This window comes from Alligator mississippiensis, chromosome 12, assembly GCF_030867095.1.
Source record: "Alligator mississippiensis isolate rAllMis1 chromosome 12, rAllMis1, whole genome shotgun sequence".
NCBI lineage: Eukaryota > Metazoa > Chordata > Crocodylia > Alligatoridae > Alligator > Alligator mississippiensis.
The window spans coordinates 51,151,742-51,174,275 of record NC_081835.1 but is presented as its reverse complement, the minus strand read 5'-3'; the positions used below and the strand labels follow the sequence as shown (position 1 = coordinate 51,174,275).

At 52.5% G+C, this 22,534-nt stretch overlaps 1 protein-coding gene across 2 annotated transcripts; it reads left to right on the top strand.

Moving 5' to 3' along the window:
* The first annotated feature begins 456 nt into the window (after nucleotides 1–456).
* On the top strand, nucleotides 457–21,979 carry SAPCD2 (suppressor APC domain containing 2). 2 transcript variants are annotated; one of them, XM_059715525.1, is made up of 6 exons: nucleotides 468–1,002; nucleotides 8,964–9,097; nucleotides 15,174–15,320; nucleotides 16,372–16,473; nucleotides 18,789–18,914; nucleotides 19,339–21,979. In XM_059715525.1, exons 1-6 carry the CDS (start codon nucleotides 483–485, stop codon nucleotides 19,465–19,467), a joined length of 1,158 nt encoding a protein of 385 aa, XP_059571508.1. In that variant the 5' UTR covers nucleotides 468–482; the 3' UTR covers nucleotides 19,468–21,979. The 2 variants fall into 2 exon arrangements, with proteins under 2 accessions (XP_059571509.1, XP_059571508.1); XM_059715526.1 differs by lacking the exons at nucleotides 18,789–18,914; nucleotides 19,339–21,979 and adding an exon at nucleotides 17,784–17,918 and having other exon boundaries at nucleotides 457–1,002.
* The last annotated feature ends 555 nt before the right edge of the window (nucleotides 21,980–22,534 follow it).

Below are 22,534 nucleotides of genomic sequence, written 5' to 3'. Positions count from 1 at the left end.
CTGCACCCCAGCTAGAAGACCCCCGTGCTGTGTGGCAGGAGAGGCCCTCCCCAAACCTAACGGGGACTGGCCTGGCAGCCAGGGCTTCCTCTGCAAACCGCTGGCGGCGGTGGGTGCTGCTGGACGTGGCGGTCGGGCCACTACCGTGCAAAGGCAACGCAGGAGAGGAGCAGCCCCCGGCTGGGGGGCTCACAAGGCCGGCGGTGACCGACCCCCAGCTTTTCCTTGCTGTGTCTGAAAGGCTTGGATGGAAAATGGAGTGGGAAGGAGACGACACCGCGCCCGCCCCCTCGGGAGGAGCCGGCCGTGGGGCACGCCGGGCCCAGCCGCGCTGAAAATCAAACCGGGCTGCTCCCTCGTCGGCCAATCAGGCGAAGGGGCAGCGCGATGTCAGCCAATGAGAGGCGAGGATGCAAATACAGTGACGTGCGGTGGGGACCCCCTCGAGGCAGCGGGGAGGTGTGGGGTGGCAGCGTGCGCCGATGGCTCCGGAGCGGGACGCCCGCTCGCTGCCCGCGGGGCCGGGGCCGGGGCCGGGCGGCGGCGCGGAGCGGCTGCCCCGGGCCTTTCTGCAGAGCCTGCGGACGCTCTTCGACATCCTGGACGACCGGCGCCGCGGCTGCGTGCACCTCCGCGAGATCGAGTGCCGCTGGCAGGGCGCCGAGGCCCGCGAGCTGCCGCCGGGGGTGCTGGAGGCGCTGCGGCGGGCGGCCCCGGCCAGCGGCTACCTCACCTTCGACTGCTTCGTGCAGGGGCTGCGCGCCGCGCTGCTCAGCCCCGACGGCCGCGGCCCCGCGCAGGGCCAGGGCCGCCCCCCAGGCCGCGGCCGGGCGCCGGGCGACAAGGGCAGGGGCTGGGGCGGGGCGGCGGGGGGCGCGTCCCGCAGCCTGGAGAAGATCCCCGGCCCGCCCGCACCGGCACCCGCGGCCCGGCCCGACGGGGAGCGCCGGGGGCGCAGCGCGGGGCCCCGCGAGCCGGAGCAGAGCCAGGGCAGGGGTGCAGGTGAGTGACCCTCGGCCTCTCCTCGCTCGGGACCGGCCGGGCCAGGGGAGCCCGGGTCTTGTGTCTACTTCCCCGCCTGGCTCGGGGCGGACCCGTTGCTCTGCCCTTTGGGACTGCGCTGGTTCCCCAGCCGGGCGGGGCCGGGGCCGGGGCCGGGATTCCCTCCCCTGCGCTGGGGCAGGGGTCGTGCAGCCAGCCTGCCAGGGGGTCTGAGCACCGCCGTGGGTTGGACAAGGTTGTTGCCCAGCAGCTGTCTTGAATTTAGGCTGGATTCCTAATGCCCCACTGGAGTTGGGCATCCCATCCGGGGCAGGTTACTGGGTGAAGTTGCTTTACTCCCTCCTGCAGCCCCAGGTGCCTCTTTGGAAGACTTTAGTTCTGCGGGTTTCCTGCCCAGCTCCAGAGCTGATTGTGGGATCGGCCCCCTCTGGTTTTGTTTCTAGATGGTGCTGGTGGGGAGGAAACTTCTGTGGGATTTAGGCAGGTGCCGCAGCAGTGGTTTCTCAGTCTCAAATCATTAGGAGGCAGTTGCTGCTGGACTGCTGTAGCTAGAGGGTGTTATGAAGCCAGTTCGTGTCTGGCTGCACACTGCTAGTTTGGTTTTTAGGCAGTGCGGACTTGTTTCTCTCTCTGGCTTGGACAATGAGTGCTCTCCTTCAGTGCCTGGTGCAAATAAAGCTCACAAAAGTCCCTGGACACTTGTCTTAAACAGTATAGACTTCACTCAGATCAGCTCCCAATTAATCACTGGCACCATGTTCCTCCTTGTGTTGACATGTCTGTTCTAGTGATAACAAGAAGTGTTAGGGACTTAACATGAACATGCCCACAGTTGTCCTGTTGCCTAAGGTGGTGTTGGGTGACATCACCCTCGGGGTTCGGAGTGCTGATCGCTCTGTTCCCTGCATCTGTGGGAGCCTGGAAACTGCTTTAACCGAATGAATTGCAGAAATAAATTTGCTAGCAAACATCGTGATAATGCCAACCTTTACATCAATAAGATAGATCTACCTTCCCATAATAACCCCATGGCTATTACGGCAATTGCTTAAATGGAGAAGTAACACTAGGTAGGTATTCCACATATGTTTAGTTGTTTTTTAATGTGGTTAACAGCTGGAGCAGCGATTGCTTTATGCATCATCCATCACCTGCGTATTATAGTTTGAGAAGTGCTCTGTTCTGACTTGCAGGTCAATCACTTTCATTACCCTTATTTTTAGGAACATAGAAATTGTTATATAAGATCCAATCATTTACCCCAATAACATGTCTTTGAAAGAGGCTACCACCAGCCAGAAAGTCTAAAAGACCCCCTGGGTGATAAAAGGTTTTCCTTCCAGCTTGTTTTCTTCTAACTGCCTACCAAAGAGAAGAACCAAGCTCCAAATTGTGCAGTTTTGTTTTATTAGAAAGAGGTCAAAACAGACTGGGAGACTAAGATGAGTGTTTTCCTAGTGAAACTTCTTGCTGGAATTCAGTGCAGGACTGTGGAAGAGGGGAAATTCAGAACCTAATGCAGAGAGAAAATGTGGCAAGGAGAGGGATTAAATCCGCTGATCATTTGAGCACTGAAATTGGAGTAGGGGCGTTGGGGTTCAGTTCCCCCCTGGACCATGGGAGTAGTGTTGCAGAGCACCTCTTGCAAAGTGCCTTGACATCTGCTGAGGAAGTGCTATGTAAGAGCTCAGTATACATAATGTTGAGAGATTCCTTGCAACTTAGTTCCTTTATCTTCTTGAGGTGTTTGGTGCAGGTGTTTGGTCCTGTTTGCTTCCACTTTTTTCTGTGTAGTGGACACACAATCTCACCTCCTAATTGCGGTGCTCTGCGCTCCATTTTGCTTCCAGATGGATCCTGCATGATCTGGGTTTTCACATATATTGAGAGGATCTATGATGAGAGCCAGTGGCTTCATCAGAGAAATGACTCTGAACATAACTAAGAACTCCATATAGTTAGTAGCTGTCATCAGCCGCTGGGAAGCTTTTTTTTAGGAGGGCCCAAGCATCAATTTTTGCAGAATTTAAGCTTTCATATTCTTTGCACAGCCCATTTTTGATTGCAAAGGATGTTGTGCTTAGGCTCTGAGGAGATTGACATGACTGGAGTCTGTATTCTTAGGGCCTCTACCCACATCCCCAGTTTCTCCAAGGAAAAGCAGAATTAAATTGGCAAGACTCGGATTAGTTCCACCTCTGCGGGACAGAGTGAACCTGACAAGAACCATGTTGACTTCACACTGATACGGCTTTGAGCTGAACTTGGCTCTCCTCTGTTCATGTTGGTAGGAACAAAAATACCAAGTCGGGAAGGAGAGAATGATGGAGATCTCCCCTCTCCTTGCAATAGTCAAGGAGGGGTTAGAATAACAAGGATGCCTTCCCCACCCACCTGCACATGCATCCCTTCGCCAGGCAGGGTGGCAGAAAGACTGAGCTGGCAAAGTACTTTTGGAAGAATCGCCTCTGAATCTCACTAGTGAGTTTAGAACTGGCTTTTACTGTGTTTCATTCTTTGGCTGGTAGTACAGGCATCTGGAAAACTCCCTGAGTGCCCATTCATTTTGTGTTTGCCAGGTAGGAGGTGATATCTGGGACTGGAGCAGAGGGGTGATGGAGTCCAAATAGAAACAGAAGCCTGGCTTATCTGTGCTATGCCAAGTGCATACAGGGAGACCTTTTGCAGGAAAGCATCCTGTTGCAATCCCAGCCCTTTCACTGTGGAGCCAGTGACAGTTTATACAACAGAGGTTTTAAGCCTCTAATCAGTTTGCTGGACATTTCCCCACTGCCTGTCACAAAACAGCCAGGCAGGAATTCAGCTGACAAGACTGGATTTGTTGCATGGTAGAAGGGGGTGGGGGAATTCTTCAGAATTGGGTGCCACAGTTCAACAGCTAGGTGTGAGAGTCCATGGCCAGTGCCAGCAATCTTGCCTCAAAGAGCACCTTCTACGGAGTCCTCTTGACTCCTAGTAAGATTACAGCCTTTGCTCTGAAGGTGATTCTGAGCCCATGCTGATACAAAGCAGCTGGTATAAAAGTCTGGCCAAGAATGGGAAGCTGCCTTTTCAGTACTCGAATAGAGACTACTGGTGTACCTGGAAAGTGATTGATTAGCAAGGAGCTGAGTGTTTTGACTTGTGGAAAAGGGCTGGATTTGCTGGTGCCATGTTTTGATGCCAAGGGAGCTCATGGAGATGAATTTTAAAGACAAGATACAGGAATAGGAGTTAAGAGATCCAGGTTTATAGTCCTGTCTCTTCTACTGGGCCAATCATTTAGCTTGTAGGTGCTTTCTTTTCCTCGTATCTAAAATAAAGGCAGTGATACTTTCCTATACTAGAAAGCATTCATGCTACAGATTAGTGCTAAGTATTGTCACAAGGTCTGGTCATTGCCATGCCCAGCACTTGTGGGTTCTAATAAAATAGAAAATCCCAGACCTTATGAGTCCTTAAATAGTCAGCCTAATGCATCCAGTGAGCTGGTCTGGAAATAACCTGAACTCTGCCAAGGGACATATAGTTCCCTCAACATCCTCTGCATTAAACAGAGTTTAAATGAAAGGATTTACCTGGGTGATGTTGCCTGTTCATGTACCAGCCCCTGAACCTTCCTACTTGTGTATGGTATGAAGTCCCTTTCATTCGTCGGAAGGAAAAGCTCCGAGTAGGGGCATGTAGCACAAGTATCTGTGCCCTTGGGTCAAGGCTCATCAGTGATTCTCCAGCACCCCATTTGCAGGTGGAGACCTTGAGCCACAGAAAGTCTAAGAAATGTGACCAAAGTCATGTGGGGAATCTGTGGCAGAGTAGGGACCTGAACTCATATTGGCTGAGTTCATACTGGTGCCCCAACTACTGGCCCAGCCTTTACTTTCCCCAGCTCATTACTTGCAAAGTGTTTGTCTTTGCTGTGCTAAAGCTTCTCTTTGATGTCTTCTTGAGTGGCCAGGAGAAGGGGAGCCAGTTAAATGGGAGGGTGTCCTGTGTTAAGTCTTATTGCATAGCCAATTGCTAGGGTCCCTCCCCAAGCAGTTCACTTCCTAATTGCCTGGCAGCTTAGGTATGAAACTGCCATGAATCATCTGGCCCCAGCAGTGTTGGGCCATTGATCTGTGGCCTGATCTCCACTCCATATGGTTAAGGCAGTGGCAGATGTTCTGTAGGGAGCAGCAGTACATCATTGGGGAGGGGGCTTGATGCCTGAATAAGGCCTCTTCCATCTGCAACTGCTGCTGATTGGGTTCTTTACCCCCAGGACAATCTGGCCTCAGTGCAGCATCTGGTTATCAGCAGGCTGCTTGCTTTATCTTCTGGCTTTCATCTGGATTAGTTGGGGGCACAGGGGTCAGTTGTTTTTTTTTGTTGGAGGCTGTCCAGTGCGTCAGAGGCTCAGGTGGGATTAAGACGCAGGTTCTTTGCTCTCCATAGTCCCTGGAGCTACAGTAAACCCTAATTACAGGTGGCAAGAGCACCTGCCTCTTACTAGCCGACTTCTCCTTTGCAGCCCAGAGGGCTCCCCCTATGTGACTTGGATATCTGTGGCTTTGCAGTAGTGGTACAGAGACAGCGCTCTCAGCAAAGCTGTGTCCCCCTGGCTTTGTAGGTATACTCTACCAATGTTCCTTTGCAGTAGAGCTCTCCTTGTATAGACACAGCCTTTGGAAACCAAAGGTAGCTGGTATAACAGGCTGATAAAGCTTTCCAAAGACTGTGTTTTCTCTCTTGGAGACGCTATGGGCTTTTCTACGTCACAGAGCCCCCCAGTAGAGATACTGTGTGTGTTGGCAAGAAGGAGCAGTGGCTGGCTACACCACATCCTTAAACAATGAAACTGAGGGACTAAATCACCCCTTTGTCAGCATGGCTGCTTCTGTGCCAGGAGACCCTGCCAACACAGCCGTATCTGCAGGGGGAGCAGCCTTTCATGCTTCAAGCTGACACAGCTCTGCTGGCAGAACTCTACAGCATAGATCAAGCATCATAGTGGTGCAATAGCTAATGATTCAGCAGCCACTCCATCTCCTGGTAACCTGGGATCACACAGCAGGCTCCAGGTTAAATCAACTGGGATATCTTGGCTCAGTCCCCACCTGACTTCTTTTTATTACTCAGGCAGCCCAACTTTCTTGTTTTGCATGATCATCACTCTGCTCAGCACATGATAGCTGCAGCAGATTGTGTCCTGAGTCAGGATAACATTAGCAAATCAGCTGGCAGCACTGTCCATAGATCCTGTCTGCTGTGTCCTTCTCTGTCTGGCACTGTCAGCTTTCTACATCAATTGGCCCAAGTTTAACCAAAGTGTACAGGCTCTTTGGAGACTAGTTAATTCCCCAGAGGCACCTAGAGAGCTAGTTAAACTCCAGCACTGGACAGGAGGATGTGAGAATGGGTCTTGGCCCCTGGGAGCATAGTCGGAAGTCCAAGGTGGAGTTTCTTCTCCAGCTGCCCTAAACTGCTTCCTTAGCTTGTTACTGGCATGACCAGCTTCCCTCTGCTACTGCTTTCTGGTCCTGCAGCCAGTGTCCATGAAGACAGGAAAGCCCTGCCCTGGATTCTGGATCTGCTCTGTTCACATGGGCAAGACAATCAGCAGAAGTGGATGGGGAATACAGAGCTTTGGGAAGTGTCCTTAGGAGGAGGTGATGGCAAAGGGGAGGGAGCAGTGCAGAGCTCTTGCTGGCAAAGGAGGAGCTGGGTTGATTGATCACATTCACTGCCTTTAGGCACTTTTTCTACTGCAGGGCAGGGGGGGAAATAGGCAGACTCTAAAACCCCCTGGCTTAAACTTTATTGCCCTTTCCACCTCAGAAGGAAGCCTACTGGAATGGTTGCCTCCAGGCTCTCAGTCTCTGCAGTCTGCTCCCTGATCCTATCAGTGACACACAGGCTGTCCAGGCCCTTGCAAAGCAACCTTGGGGTAGCTTGGATTGCTCTGGATGGGCTGAGGATGGCACTGAAGACCTCTGGAGCCAGAGCTGGGAGGAAGCACCTGCCTCTTGGACAATAAGCCCATCATAGCAGTGAACACTGCAGCTGGCAGAGGAGGCAATGGAGGTGGTGAAGGGGGAAGGTGACACAAGGCAGCTGCTGGCCTGGGGGCCATAGGCAGAGCTTGGCATGCAGAGTCTAATTGGATAATAGTCTAGTTGGGTCTCATGAAGCAGTGCCTGGAAACGGCCTGCCCTGTACTGGAGACAAGCACCAAAATCCAGTATTGCCAACCCCATTATGTCAAAAATCATGAGAATTGTGATGTAAATCATGAGATGCTATTTTTGAAGTGTTTGTGCACATGATTCCTGGGGCAAAAGCAGCAAGGTGCAGAGCCCCAGCCTGTAGCAGGCAGCCTGCCTCTGGGCCACATGCCTTCCCCAGCCCTGGGGCCCTATTCACCCCAGTCCCTGCCACACTCCCTCCTTCACTGTGGGGGCCTCCGTCTTCCACTCCACAGACTTACCAGCTTGGCACTGTGTACATGCGCCAGAAGAAAAAATCCCGAAATTTGATCTCTCTATCAGGAGATAATGAGTCAGAGTTAATTTGGCTTGGAAATCAGGAGTCTCGGGATTTTTTTCATTAGAGCCGGCTTTACTGAAAGTCTGTCACAAGCAGTGTGAAGCCAAGCAGGCTCTGCTTTGTCAGTCTCGCATATATGGTCAAGCAGGCAATCCTTGATGGGACTGTCTCAGTGAACCAGCTCTACCCAGTCCCACTACCTGTTCTTTCGAATCTCCCTTCCAAGTCTGTCCTAAAGCCATTTGCCATGAACCCACTCCTGCACCCCTACCTACTCGACTTCGTGCAAGGTTGGGGGCTGCTGAGGGCAGTGTGAAGGCAGCCTCTGGTCTCTGAAGGGTTTTGGCCTTTGTGGCCAACCTGAAGCAGCATCTAAACAGAATGCAGGGCTCTTCTTTCCTGAAATCGCCTACTGCAGAACAACAAGATCCTTCTCCACCATGCCCAGAGTAGTTGTGTCAAAGGACACAGAGCAAAGCATCCCGGCTCTGACCAGACCTGCAACTCGTACTACAGGTCACTTGTGTGGTAGCAGATAATGGACACTCAGCAAAGGGACCAGGGCTGTCTAATCTGGCTGCCCAGTAATGGGTTTGAGCAAAGGTGTTGTGTGCCTGCATAGGGCCAGGAAGACTGGCTTCAAGCTGCTAGCAATTTAGAGGTAGTGAAGGGGTCTGTGTCAGGTGAGGATGGAGCTCTGATCACCCTGGCAGCACCCAACCCCTGCAGCTGACCAGATACTTTTAGGGTGCCAACTACGGTGAGGCATTGGCTAGGGAGAATAGGCGGGTCAAGGTTCAGTTTCTGGTTGGTGGGAGTTGCCGGCATCTGATCTCCCCATGGCTGCTTCTGTAATTGGTGCCAGGGCCAAGTATGCCCTGGTGCCTGGAAGGACATGACCTGGCATTTGCACATGTGCTGGAGAAGAGCAGGTTTCTGGTGGTGACATGAGGCCTCTGCTCCTCTTCCCTGCAGCAAGCTGGTGGGTGTGCTCTTCATCCCACTGCCACACCTTCCTCTTGGGACCAGCCACTTCAGTTGTTCAACCCAGAAGTGCTGCTGACTTACTTCCCTTTCCCCTGCACACTCATTAGCAAATGCAGAGGTGTGCATTCTGCTTCCTCTGACATATAGGGAGAGGCTCGTGTTACTAATGAAACTGCTGATGGGTCTGGGCTTTCAGCTCATAATCCCATGAGATCTTGCAAGTCCCTGAATGAAGAGGCTGATGTGTAACCCCGCACATTTATGAGCACGCGCTTGCCAGAGACCTCAGCCCAGTGAGCGGTTGTGAGAAACCCAGTCTGCACACTGTCTTGGAGTGAAAGCAGTATCTGTCTTACTCAGCCCCTCTCACTAGTTACTAGAGGGTCCCCACAGATATGGGGAAGTCTTGGTGCCTGGCTAATACAGTGTTGATTCCTGTGTTGCAGGTGCTGATGCAAAGCCTATAGGACAGTCCCACAGCGAGAGCAACGATGCGGGGGTGGCAGATGCTCGACGACACCAGAGAGGACGCGGTGAACACCGGAGGCACACCATCACCAATGGTGTGGATTACAGCATGGTAGGGGCACTGTACTGTCCTGGATACCCACCCACCTACCCTGGCTCGTGGGCAGGCCTAGAATTTTGAAAAGGGGGTGCAGATGGTGAGGTGCATCATCCCATATAATACAACACATTTTTGTCCTGTTAAAAATAAACTAGAAGCTTTTATAAACTGATAGGGGCCTAGGGTTATATTATTCAGTTTAAGATTGAAGTAAAAACAAATATATTTTAATTGGAGTGAGTTAAAAACAATCTGTAGGGTTGTGAAATAGGGGCTTAATTCCCAGGAGTGGCTAACAGGCAGCAGAGTTGCAGGACAAAGAATAGCTTGATTGGTGGAGCATCGAGACCATTTATAAAAAAGAGGGTTGTTCACGCCTGTGGAATGAAGAGTTTAGAAGGAATCAGGTAGATTATAAAGAGTCATGAAGTCAGTTGACTCCCTCAGTGCTGCCTGACTAGAGATGCTGTTGCCACTGCCAGGTTGTTGGTTTTAAACTTTAGGTGGAGCAGTGATCAAAAGGGGCTGTAAGTGCATCAAGTGCACCCCTCCACCCCCAATCCATTCCTGCCCAGGCTCAGCCCTGCCACCCTAAGGGAAACCTGCTCTCCCTTCCCAGCTGTCCCTTGTTGTGTAGGTGATGGTTCTTTGCCATCTCATTTGTGGTCCACCCCTGACACTTCATAGCTGAATTACTTTTGGGTAGCTTGATATCTAGGCTTTCTCACCTAATGGTCAGATCTTGCTCCTGCTTTGCAACGAGAAATCTTTTAATATGTGATGTGTAGCGGAGTTGCTTGCAAGGTTTCTCCTCTCCTGCAGCACTTTAAACTTGGTTGGGTTTAAGTTTGCCTCTCTGGGCTTGTGGTGGCCTATGGTACCACCAGCCTCTAATGCTCTGGGGTTGTGAGGGGGCAGAATTTGTGCCCTCTGTCTGTTCTCAATGATGGAGGTACACACAGGTCCAGATGCAACATCACTGAAGTCAGCTGTGCTCTGTGCAGGTGCAGAGTTCTGTCAGGGCTCAGGCTATTGCTGGATCAGGGCTTTAAACAGGAGAAGGGCACATCCTCTGTTCTGTCTCTTTGTATTGCAATATCTGTAGGTGAGTGATGAAGAATCTCCCCTATACAGTGCCCCCTCTGCCACCTTCTGTACCAGTTACCAGGCATAACAGGCAGGGAACAGAAAATGGCAAAGCAAGGCTCCATTATGTCTGATCACCAACTGGCACAAATTCTTTGAGCCCTTTTCCCAGCAGCATCAAATAGACTTGCTCCTCTGTCTTAATTTGCTTGGAGCTGGTGAGTGCAGGACTGGGGAGTCTGCTTCTCTTTACTGGGGTGGAATATCTGCCTCTAGATAGCTGTCACATACAGTAGTCTTACCACATAGCAGGGCACTATGGGCATTATCAGCTTGCTTCCCTTGCTCAGGGTGAATGCACCTAGCAGGCCTGCAAATCCTCCCTTTGAGTAGGCTGCTCTGTTATCTGCAGTGCAGTCTCCTGCCTCTCTGGGATCCTGCATACAACCGAGTCTCCCAGCGCTGATCTGAGCGGAGCTGATGGAGTGCGTGGAGTGCCTTTGTAGCATTGATTAGGTCAGTGCATCAGCCTCTGGCTGCATGACACTGCGTGCTGGCCGGCTGTGCAGGAGGTGGGGGGCAGGATTTGGTGCAGGCCTGAATGTGGAGCTCATGTGCTTGTGTTGCAGCAGTGCTGAGTGAATCTCGCTAGGAGAGGCTTGTGGCTCAGGGAGGCTGTGGGATGAGGGCTCTGCCTCAGTTCAACTTGACCAGACACTTGGTGTCACCGCATTTGAGCTGGGGTTCTTCGCTGAGGGACTTATGGGCCAGGGGGAGTTCCAGTGTCCGCACAGCTCTCCAATACTGGGACCAGCCTTGTGGGTCCCTGTCACTGGTGCGTGAGGTAGAGGAGGAAGGCAGGGTGGGTTGGGGTTAAGGCACTGGACTGGGGAAACAGGGTTCAGTTCCTGACTGTGTCTCTAAGTAAGTCATTTGCCCTTGCTTCTCTGTTCCTTGGTTTCCCCCTTGGCAAACTGGCAGTGGCAGTGGTGACAATGCCTTGAGAGACCCATCTTGTGGTTCTCCTGAGCCCCTCTCACTGCAGGAACCGAGTGCCCTGCCATCCAAACACTTATCCTCACGTGACTACTAGGAGGTGGGGATCTTGGCACAGAGTTGCCAAACGATTTGCCTGAGGTTGCACTTGCTGCTGACTGGGGAAGTGGAGCAGGAATTGATCCTGGCTCTTCCCTGACTGGCTGCTGCTGTAACCACTAGTTTCACCTTCCTTGGGCAGGGGTGGTGGAGTGTTCTCACTGATCAGCCTAAAACCAAATCAGCCCCTCCAGGGAATGCTTCTGTATTTGGACAGAAGGTACTGGATGCTGAAGTGTGCCCCGAGCCTGCCTGTCCCAGTGGTGTCCATGAGCTGGGGAGAGGAGGGGTTTAGGATCTGCCCCTCTCCCACAGGCAATGCGGAGGCTCTGGCAGGGTGGGAGCCAGGACAGCGAGTGTCTGGCTATCACGTTTTTCACTTAGCCCACTGATCGGCCTGTTCCCCCATGGCTTCTCTGCAGCTGGGATGAAGCTTTTTACAAGAGGTAAACGTATTCATCAGCAACCTGGTGGCAACCTCCACAAGTTCTGCCCTCCCCATTCAAGTGGAAAGGGGCCACTCTTCTTCCTCCCATCCTGGAAACCACCTCCTCCAGCAGCTGCGACCCACTGCTGGCATGCCTGATGCACCCCATCCTTCCACAGAGCAGAGATGGCATTGTCCCACTAGCAGGCAGGACACTGTCTTGTACTCTGGTCACCACGTTAGCTAGCTGGGCAAGGCCCAGAGGGACCGTGGCAGAGCATTCTGCCAAGAGCTGCGGCCAGAGTTGGATGGGCGTCCTTGCGACATACAGCACCCTCCTTGTGCCTCTGAGCAGCAGCCAGTGCAGTGCCAAGGCCTTGCAGTTTTTTCTGTGGGTACGTCCCATGCTGTCCTTCTGTCTGTCTGGCATTGCAGACGGGGTTGTGGAAAGTGGAAGGAGAGAGACTGGGTCAGATTGGCTGCTCCGCAACTCTGGAGGGCTGTGTATGGGGCTAGAATGGGTGGCAGTGGGGTGTTCTGGGGAGGTATCCCTGGCAGGCTGCATGAAGCAGTGGCTTGGCTGGTCACCCTCCAGTTTGCCCCTCTTTTAAGGAAGCAGGTGTGGTGTGTGAATCTGTTGCCTTTAGTGCTGTGAGCTGAGCCGTGCCTAGTCTCTTAAGTCCTTTGTGTGTGGTGTCAGAGAGGTGTGCTGAGGGCTCCACACCAAAGCTGTCTTGAGCTTATCAGTGAGGCTGGCTCTGTCTCTACATGCAGGTGTCCCTGGGCCACTTGCTGTCATGATGAGTTCACATGAGGGTTGAAGAACAGCCCAAGGGCTTGGGCTCCCAGAGTTGGCGCTAGTGGTCCTGGGATGAGGGACAGGACGCCCGGGCTGACTGTGGGACTAGGCTACAACCCCTTGGGAATGAAACACATGATGTTCAGAAACCTTCCCGCCTGTCCCTCTCCAAGGAAGGGTGTCAGGGGAGAGAATCTCATGTATTTTCCTCTACCATTTTGTATGTTTTTGTCCTTCCTGAGTGCTTGGAGCATAGGGGGATGGTGGAAATGCCTGGGCTTTATCTGGAGAGCCATCTACTCTCCTATTGCAGGCCCCAGTCCTTCTGGTGTCTCTAGGAATTGGCTTGGGAGGGAGTTATCACACTCCCCCAGATCTGATGTCTTGTCCCTGCCAAGAGAACAAAAGCCAGAGCAGAGCAACACCAAGCTGCTGGTGCTTAAATAACAGCCCCGAGCCACATGATACCTTGGCATTGTGTCTTGTCAGGGAGATCTACAACCTTTTGGTTTCTAGGGTGCTTGTTCTTTGTATCCCATTTTCATCCTCACACTTTGGGTCCCTTCTTCCTTGTTGCAGATGCATACACGTGAGCCCCATCTGTCCGGGTGGCTGATATCTTCCTGGGTGATGTCTCCTCCCTGGGTGACTAGGGATTACTCTTCCTTTTCATCATGATTAAAGCTGGTGACCTACTTGCAGCCTCTGGGCAGCACAGAGCTGCTTTATACCCACCCCTGAGCTACACCCAAAGTTTGTCTCGCTAAATATTCGCTCCAGCCATTTTACTGCCAAGATTTTTTCATTGCACCTGGGAACAAAGATCACTGGCGCAGGGCTGAGTCTGATCTCAAGGATGCTGTGGACCATGGTGGGCCTCCTTTTTCTGCATTCTCCAGAAGTTAGGACTCTTCTCTGTCCATGGCAGGTCCAAGTCAACAGTGTCCATGGCACAATCAACCTTAAGTGACTGACTTCATCCCAAAGGTCCAAAGTCACTAGGCAACCACCTAAAGTCCAGCTCTTTTATAGAAGTCTGTGCAATGTTTTCTGCTCTGTTTTGAGAATATTTGACTGCAACTCAGGTGGGGCAGAGTTAAGGTGATGATGGTTCTCAGAGCTCCTGATATGAGAGGGGCCAACATAACCTTGTTTTAGGTTTTTAGCATGTGCGTTTAGCTCAAGTGTTCCTGGAAGATCATACACCTTCAGCATGCTGGTGTGAGCCTGTAACATTCATGTTAAGTGGGAGTGTGCTGTCTACAGTTAGGCAGCTAGAGTTAGAAAATGCTGAGTTAAATTAATAAAGGCTGGGATTGTCAACAAAGCCCATTGAATTTCATTAGGATCTAATTCCCCTAAGTATCTCTGTAAAATTGTAGCCTCCAGCAATGGACTGTCTGAAATCAGAGCACAGCGCCTTGGAGGTTAAATAGCAGGTTTCAGCAAAGTGATAAGGGGAATCCTTTCCTCTGACTAAGGCAGAAGTGGGGGGTGGATCTCCTGCTGTGGTTCCTTGGGCTGTAGAGCTGGGATCTCAATGCAAGGTTTTCTATTGAATCAGCCTCTTGTTAAGTTGTTGCAAGATAGCAATAGACCTCACCCAGTCTGGTAGAGGAAGAGACCTGTCATGATTCTCCCAAGCTTGTGTGACATGCATCTGAATGAACCAGGGGGAGAAACCTTTTCCTTATATGGCAAGGATCTGCTGTGAGAGAGCCCTCATTGGAAGAACATGGTCTCTGGTGGTCCAGCTTCTGCCTCCTGTTGCGTTAGGCTGGACTGGTAGGTCACTGAAACATAAGTGCAGTGAAAAGGCCACACTAGGTGCATCTACATGTGATGTTTACTGCTGAGATGTCTAATTAGCTCTACAAGATGCATCTCAGCATCTACACATGCAGGGCTATTAGGCTGGAGTAAACCAAAAAACTCTGCCACAGGTTAGTACCTGTAAATACAAGTATTATGCCACAGCAGAGTTTTTTACTCTGTAGCAACACACATGTAAATGCTGATGGGGCTGGCTGGGGCACAAGTGTGCTTCAGTGCAGGAGCTGCCTGTCAGCTAGCCCCACACTGAAGCACCCTCTTGCCCCAGCCAGCCCCTCCACAGTGCATTGAGCTGGCAGGCTGACCCCCCTGGGCCTTCTGCCAGCCAGGGCTGCTCCAACCAGGCTCAATGTGCTGCAGTCCCGGATGGACATGTAAACATAGTGCCCAGGAGCAATAAATTCTGGCACAATATGCACCAGAGTTTATTGCTGCACATGAATATGCATGTGTAGACACACCCACTGAGTTTGAGCACGTAAATGTGTCTAGACGAGTTGCATCCAGATATTTCCTCAAGAAGAGGGTGGAGCCACCTTTCAAGACAGATGAGGCATCTGTGTAGTACACAACTGAATTCCTGTTTGTGCCATGGCTAGAACCAGCTCCTGGTCAAACAGAGTGAAGCTTTGTCGTGGCTTTGAGCTGGACCCATGAGCTGGAGTGACTCGAGCTTTCTGCTAGGTCATGGATGGCTTCAGAGCAGAGGGTGATGGGCCTGTCTCTGAACACCTGGCATTGGTCTGCTCCAGGGATAGCAGCTTATTCCTAGGGTAGACGTGTATATGATCTATGGCCTTTGGGTCTAATGATGGGGCATGAAGGGTACATGGGGTTTTGTCTTGCAGCTGAAGCAAATGAAGGAGCTGGAACAGGAAAAGGATGTCTTGCTTCAGGGGCTGGAGGTGGTGGAGCGTGTCCGGGAGTGGTACCACCAGCAGATCCAGATGGTGCAGGAACACCAGAAATACCTGGGCAAAAACAAAGCCAACAATGTGAGTATAGGGTTTGTTCTGGGGGTTGGCTTGCCAAGGCACATCTCTGCCTGGCAGAAGCTGGGTCTAGTTAGGCCTCAAGTTTGGAAAGGACCCATGTTCTAATGTCACCTTCCTTGGAAGGTCCAGTGGAGCTGGGGGGTGGGGTTTTCAGAAACACTCAGCTCTGATTGCACCCAGGTGCCCTGGCTTCAGGGGCAGCTGAGTCAGGTGTGCTTAAAAGCATGCCCCACAAGTCAGGAGTTGGGCACGTGTGGGACATGCATCTGAGGAGGGGGTTGGGGCAGCTGGGATCATTTGCTTGTGAAGGAGCTGTGGGAGACAGCAGGTCAGATCATCTTCCCCTCTCTTATTTCATGAAAGCCGAGCAGCTCCTGACAGTAAATGACAGGGAGCCCTGCTTTGCCTGGCTTTGATCTACCCTGTGGGAGCCAATTACAAGATCACTCAGCCTCTGTGCAAGCATTGGCCCTTGACATTGCTGAGGCTTAGTGCTGCTTCCACCAAGGTGAAACTTCATAGCCCAAGGCAGCTCAATGGTGAGAGTGAGTGTGTGATAAAGAGAAGGATATCCCTAATGCCCATGGACAGCCCAGCTAGCTCTGCCATCCCAGATCATGGCAGGGTTGCCCTATGAGCACCAAGAAGGATCCCTGTCTCCCCTTTCTTAAGCATGTACACATGCACCTCTGCAGCCTTGCTCAGCTGCCTGGGCTTTGTGCTCTGACAGATCTTGTGTCCTGGTGACTTTGTAATTGGGTAGGAGCCAGAGGAGGCTCCTTTATACCCATACCACTCTGCTGGCTAGAGGAAAGCACATTTCCATTCAGGGCCTGAGGTCAGCACTGGCTGAAATAGACTCACTGTGCCCACCCTGCTTTGCATGCCAGCCTGGCCGTTGGGGACATGTCCAGTGCAATCAGTTCTGTGATAAGGGACATGTGCAGATATTACAACAGCTAAAGGGCTCTTCTGCCCACATGCGGCAGCAACTGGAACCTTTGGGGACTGGCTCCTTGTTCTGCTTGCCAACCCCTGTTTCTGTCCTCAGGACTTCCTCCCAGAAGGGAGCCAAAGCCACCTGGGCCGCCTCCTACCTAAGCTGCAGGAAGTGATCCACTGCCTCTCTGAGCTCCTCGACACCTCGGGGAAGGTGAGCATTGTGTGTCTATAAGGCCAGACCCTTTGTTCCAGGCCTGGCAGCCTGCATTGATCTCTACTGCAGTGCCAAAAGCTCCATGGATAGAGTGATCAGACCAGCAGTAGAAGCTTATGGAGGACCACAGGGGTACCCAGGGCTTCAGATAAGAGATGTGAGGTGGCACCTGGACAGCACTGGATCTAATGCAGCCAGGACATGAGCCACATTTGCAAACCAGTCCATGAAGCCCCAGTGTGTCCCAGAGTGATGCGTCTTGGCAGCATCTGTCAAGGGATTAGGCATGAAGTCCATAATTAAAACATCCTGTACTGCAGGACTCCAGCCCCTTTCTGGGACCAGCCACTGTCGAAGCCAGGGTGCTGAGCTAGACATGCCTCTGATGTGACAGTCTGGCAGTTCCCTGTGATGCCAGTTAATGAGCTGTGACTCTTGTTTTAGAATCCTGCTTCAGACTAGAGCAGAGCCTCTTTCCCCTGCATGCCCAGGAGAGAGCAGCTCTGAGGGGAAGGGCTGCTGGCACCCTTGGAAGATGGGAGTCCTGTACCTTGGGAGAGAAGGGTGGAGGTGTAACTCAGCTGCACCCATCCTGTCGGAGCCAAGCTGCTCCCTTCTCTTTCCTTTCCTGCAGCCCTGACCCCGCTCCCCTTGCTGCTTTCAGCCAAGCAGAATCCTTGCTCCAGGGAAGGTGGAAGAAGGGGAAGGCTGAAGCACTTTAAATCTCTTTAAGTACAGGTAGATTGCATGGGCCTAGCAGTGATCTTACAGTGCTCTCTGCTGGCTGAGGTGTGTACTGAAATATCAGGGCCTCTGCTGGGGAAGGGCTTTGCAATGAACTACCTGCAGGAGGCAGGTATGAAGAAAGAGGCAGGACCAACTAGTGGTCCCAAGCAGGAAGGAGAAGAAAGGCAGGGGGGGGGGGATCTCCTGAGGCAGACCCCAGCCCTAGTGATTGCCAGTAATCATATCATACAGCCCTGCTTACAAACTGATCCAACCCCATCCTAAAAGGCTGTCCTTCCCCCCAGGCTCCTGCTACTCCTATTTCAGGGCTGCTCCAGAACCTTGCTGCTGATGGTGACAAGTCTTCTACCATCCTCCGGCTTAAGCTTCCACATGGCTAGGTCACACCCTTGTGCTACCACCGTCCTGTAGCTTCTATCAGCTCTTCCCCCTCCCTGCTTGCCCCTAGCTCTGTTTACAGACAGCCCTTCCCTTGCCTTAGTTTTACTGGGCTAACCAACCCAAGCTCTTTGTGTTGGCCCAAAGAGGCTCTCCTTTCCTTTGTTTTTTTTTTCCTGCAGCCCTCTGCACCTACTCCAGGCTGACCAGCATTTCAACCAGCATCCTAGTGAAAGTCTTACTTCTGCCTTCAGAGGAGGAGGGAGAACACTTTTTGGGGGGAGGAGCTGAGCATGCATGTGTGCCCCCTCCCCCCAGTGGGAAAGTGTGGGGGAAGGGGTGAGGGGTGGGGGGGAGGGGGCTGGGACCAGGCAGGGATCAGGAGGGAGCTGAGCTGAGCCCAGGATCAGGATCAGCGGCTGCCCCTTCCCCTGTGCCCAGGGTCATTGCCTGGTGCTGGCACTCCCGCATCAAGGAATCTGCTGCCCTCCAGCCCCACATCGCCTGGGGGCAGGGGCCAGAGCCAGGGGCTGGAATGGGGCCTGCCTTGGCTGCGCTGCTGGGCCGGAGGGAATGGAGCCCCCAGGACTCCCGTGCCCACTCTGCTCCGAGTCATCCCCGGGAAGAGCCCGGCGCAAGCCCAGCCCCAGCCTGCAACGGCAGCCTGCCTTGCCCCACGCACATCTGGGGGCACGTGCCCCCATGCCTCCTGGGGTATAGCAGCAGCAGCTGTGCCCCCTGGGCAAGCTGCCCACGGCTCAGTCCTGTGCCCCGCTGGCTGTGCAGTGACTTCCCCTCCCCCAGCCCCAGCCCTCTACTCCCTTCTCACTACTACTGCAGCTGCTGGAAGCCCTCAGCCAAACTGCCTTGTGGCCCTACTTCTACCCTGCATTTGGGGGGGGGCTAAGCCCCGTTAGGCCCCCCCTACTGCCACTTAGGCCTTGTATAGAGGCATTTCTAGTACTCCCCTGTCTCTAGTGGCAGTAGCTGATACATGCTGGGATCCTGTTCTGCTCTTCCATAGCAGCAGTGCACTGATGGATCAGTCATCCTCTGAGCAGTGGCTATATCCAGTCCTTTTGTGTCTTGTTCCAAAGCGAGCTCCTGATTTCAAGTGAAAAGTCTTGTACCCTTTCTTGTTACTGGGGTCAGACTGAAAGATTAACTCCTCCCCATTCCCTTTCCAGCCTCTGAATTCCCCATCATCAGTGGTGAACAGACTGGTTGCTCCTGTCCCCACAGCATCTCTTGCCTTGGCAGGGAACCAGCAAGCCATCAACATGCTGAAGGAGCAAAATCGGCTTCTCACAAAGGTTAGCGTTGGTGGGATAGGAAGTTCCTCCCCCAGTGGAGAAACATCAGGAGCTGGGGCAAAGCAAGGGCAGGGCAGCCAGAGACATGGGGCTGTGGGGAAGGGACCGTCTCAGAGAGGCTGTGAATGGGAACCAGACTAAGAAGGGTGGGGGTGGGAGAGGAATCTTTTGCAGCAGAGATGCTTGGAGCCCCCACAACAGCTGGGGCTGCTCATACTATGCTAGGACAGTGGGGGCTCTCCAGGGCAGCAGCTGTGGCATGTCTCTCCAGCACAAAATTTGCTTTCTGGCTAACTGGAACACCCTCAGGTTCAGGAGAACTGAACATCTGAGGTGTTTTGGGCTGGGCAAGACTCCAGGAGGAGCTTAATGTCCCCAGCTAGCTCCTTGCCCTCACGAGGTCTCATCTCTTCTTCCGGCGCAGGAGGTGACAGACAAGAGTGAGCGGATCACCCAGCTGGAGCAGGAGAAATCCTCCCTGATCAAACAGCTCTTCGAGGCACGGGCCCGCAGTAACCATGAAACGAGCCAGCTGGACTCCACCTTCATCTAGCCTCCAGCTCCCCCTGAGCCCCTTGCTAGAGCTCTGGGGGGGAATAGTGCAGGGACCCAAGTGCTGCAGAAAGCGGCCCCCAGCCCCAGCACTTGAGTTTCTGTGGGTCCCAGGCTTCCTGAAGGTCCCTCTAGGGCTATGGCTCTTGTCTAAGACTCATCACTCTTCAGCACCTCAGTTCTGGCAGGGATTGTGATGCTGACAAAACACTTGGACAGACTGTCTGTGTGTCTGACATAGAGAAACCCTGACACAGGCCTTTCCAGAGGCCAGTGGCACCTACTCTCACTGGACAACATTACGCTGCTGCTATTCCTGCCCTGAAACTCCAGTGATCTGCCAGTCTTCTGGCTTTGCTCTCTGGGTGCCTGGGGCATTGTCGGGCTCAGTGTGTTCCTCCCTCTGCAGTTGGGCAGCACACCTGGAAGCTGGGATGGCCTTGCTCTTTTGCCTGACTTGGGTGAAGGCCAATTGCTGTGAGAAGACTGTTTTCATTTAACACTCCATTGGCACTGAGGGCACCAGGATACTTGCCTGCCTACCAGTCTCTTGCTTGGTTGTCCCACAGGCATAGACTGGATCACCCATGATGGTATACTCTAGTTCTGCCTGCAGCCAGTGCCCTGCCTGCTTGTGGCATCAAAATGATACCTCACAACTGTGGCTGGCACAGCTCTTCATGGTACGATCATCCCTCATGGGTTTACACAATGTTTACACTTCAGCTGGCCTAGTGAGTGAAGGAGGCAATTCCTACCTCTGAGCTCTTGTTCAAGCTGCCTGCAGACATTATGGACGGGGGGAGTTTTTCCTTGTGACCAAAAAGGTCAAAGTTAATTTTTTAAATGAAAGGCTAGGATCTGTAGCATGACATAGCAGTTAGTGAGCCCCTGAAGCCTCAGAGCAGAGCACCCATAGGACTAAGAAACCTCCTGAAAGCATATAAGCTCTTCCTTTTCCTAACCCTGCCCCAGCTGGGGAAAACATGGCTGTTTTGCACCTCTGAACATAGCAACCTCTGTGACCTACATCCCTCTTCTATGTTTACATGCCAGGTAGGGTTTGGGGAAGCAGGTGCTATGAAAGAGGGGGACAGGCACTGCTCATGGCATCTAATTTCATGTTTATGGTCTTCTCATTCACTGAATCACCTAACGGGGCCTGGACATGTTCTGTAGAGTTCTCAGTACATTGAAGGATGCTATATTGTAGCCCAACTCCTGTTTTCCTTCCCTGGGAGCTTGTATCTTCCCAGCTGCTACCCTTTCCAAAGTCCAGCCTCTCTCCAAGTGTTTACCTTGATCCTTAGCATGTGATTTCTGCCTTCTGTACAAGTGCTGCTACAACAGCTAGGGTGGGGGGCAGGAAAGAGGAAAAAAGTCCAGAGGGTGCTGTGTGTTCCTGTGGCTGTCCACATGCACTGGGTCTAGTCTTTACTCACCAGCACTCGGGTGGAAACAGGTCTCTGCTGCTTACCTGTTGCTCAGTCTCCACAATGCCTCCATTCAACTGATCAAGTCTTCAGTAAAGAGGCTGTAAGATGTAGGCCTCTTACAGCTACTCTCTTTGTCTTCAATGAATCCAGTTGGTCTCCATTAATAAAGCTGCTAACTCCATTCCCACTCCATCACCTCCCTATGCCTCCCCCCCCACCCTTTACCCTCCTCCCACATCTCAGTTTATGTAGGATGGACCTTTTTTTTCCAGACATTGCAGCTGAGATAGCAGCATAACATATTTTTCTGTAGCCTGCCTGACAACCCAGCCCCCAAAAGAACAGCCGTCTCTCAAGAAGAGTATGGAGCGTACAACATCCAGCACAGTGGAGCCTGAATACCCACAAATGGTTCTGGGTGTTGCTGCAATAGTAATAAGGGCCCTTCTGCAAACAGAAAATCATGATGGAATCTGGTTACTGGGCACAAGCTGCTTCTGGCAATAAGCACTGGCTCAGCCAGAGGGTCCTGACAATAGCAGCAGGAGACTCGGGCTCTGAGAGCCAAATCTACCCATTTCTGGTAAGGGGGTGAGACTGAAGCCTGGTTTTGTTGTTCTGGCCATTCACCAGGTTTCTCTGCTGTGTGAACGAGCTGAACTCAGAGGCCTTGGCCTCCTGGTCTACAGAGATGCTGTAGGAAGACCTCAACGAAGGGAAGGATTTTAGGTTTCAAGGTAATGTTCTGGTGCATGTCTACAACACAGCAGGTTCCCTGGGACCTTCCCGCTCCCCTGTAGCCATCCTGTTGAGATCTCCAAGCCCTGCTGTCCAGAGCCTCTGGGGGTCCCCTTCCCTTCTGTCCTGAACTCCCTGCTCTGTTCTCAGAGCTGCCCTACCTCCCACTGCTATGGGCATTAGGAAGTCCCTACCTTAAATGTTTACAGCCTGGACTAGCTGCCAGTCCTGTATGTAGCAACAGCTGCTCCCTCGGGGAGGTTTTATTGTGTGTATGAATGACACTGATAGCTCACGATCTCTTTTTATATTTCAAATAAACACCAGAAAGAATCTCAAGGGATCTGTATTCTCTCTGCAAGCCCAGGTGCTGAGACCCGTTTGTGCAGAGTCTGTGGCTCAGGTTCTGATTTGCTGCTGGACAGCAACCCTGTCCACTGAGTCCTAGTTCCTGCCAGAGGAGGGAGCCCTGCCATGGCGCATAGGCTGCACAGGCTGGTTTCTGAGAGCACAGTGAGACTCTCTGGGCTGCTTTTCTTCATCGTGTGCAGGATCAAATCTGCTTAAGAGAGGATTGGGATAGAAATTGGTCCTTGCTCCTAGTGAATTGGGGATGGAAATCAAGGACTGGTGATACACCTGGCCTCTGACCCTGTTTCTGGCTGGGGTGAGGGCTGATTGGGAGCAGCTGAGCTAGCATATAATCAGTGGGTCCTGAAGAGGGTTTTCTTTACATGGCTTGTACTAGACTGCAGGAAAGGAAGTGGGGGATTTTGGCTGATGGGAGGATGCTAGTTCCCCTGATATCTTTGCACAAGATAGGTCAAGCTCCAGGCTTTATCTGTAAAAGCATCAGAAGGGCTGCATCCTGACAAGGTGGCTTTGCTGGGTTGC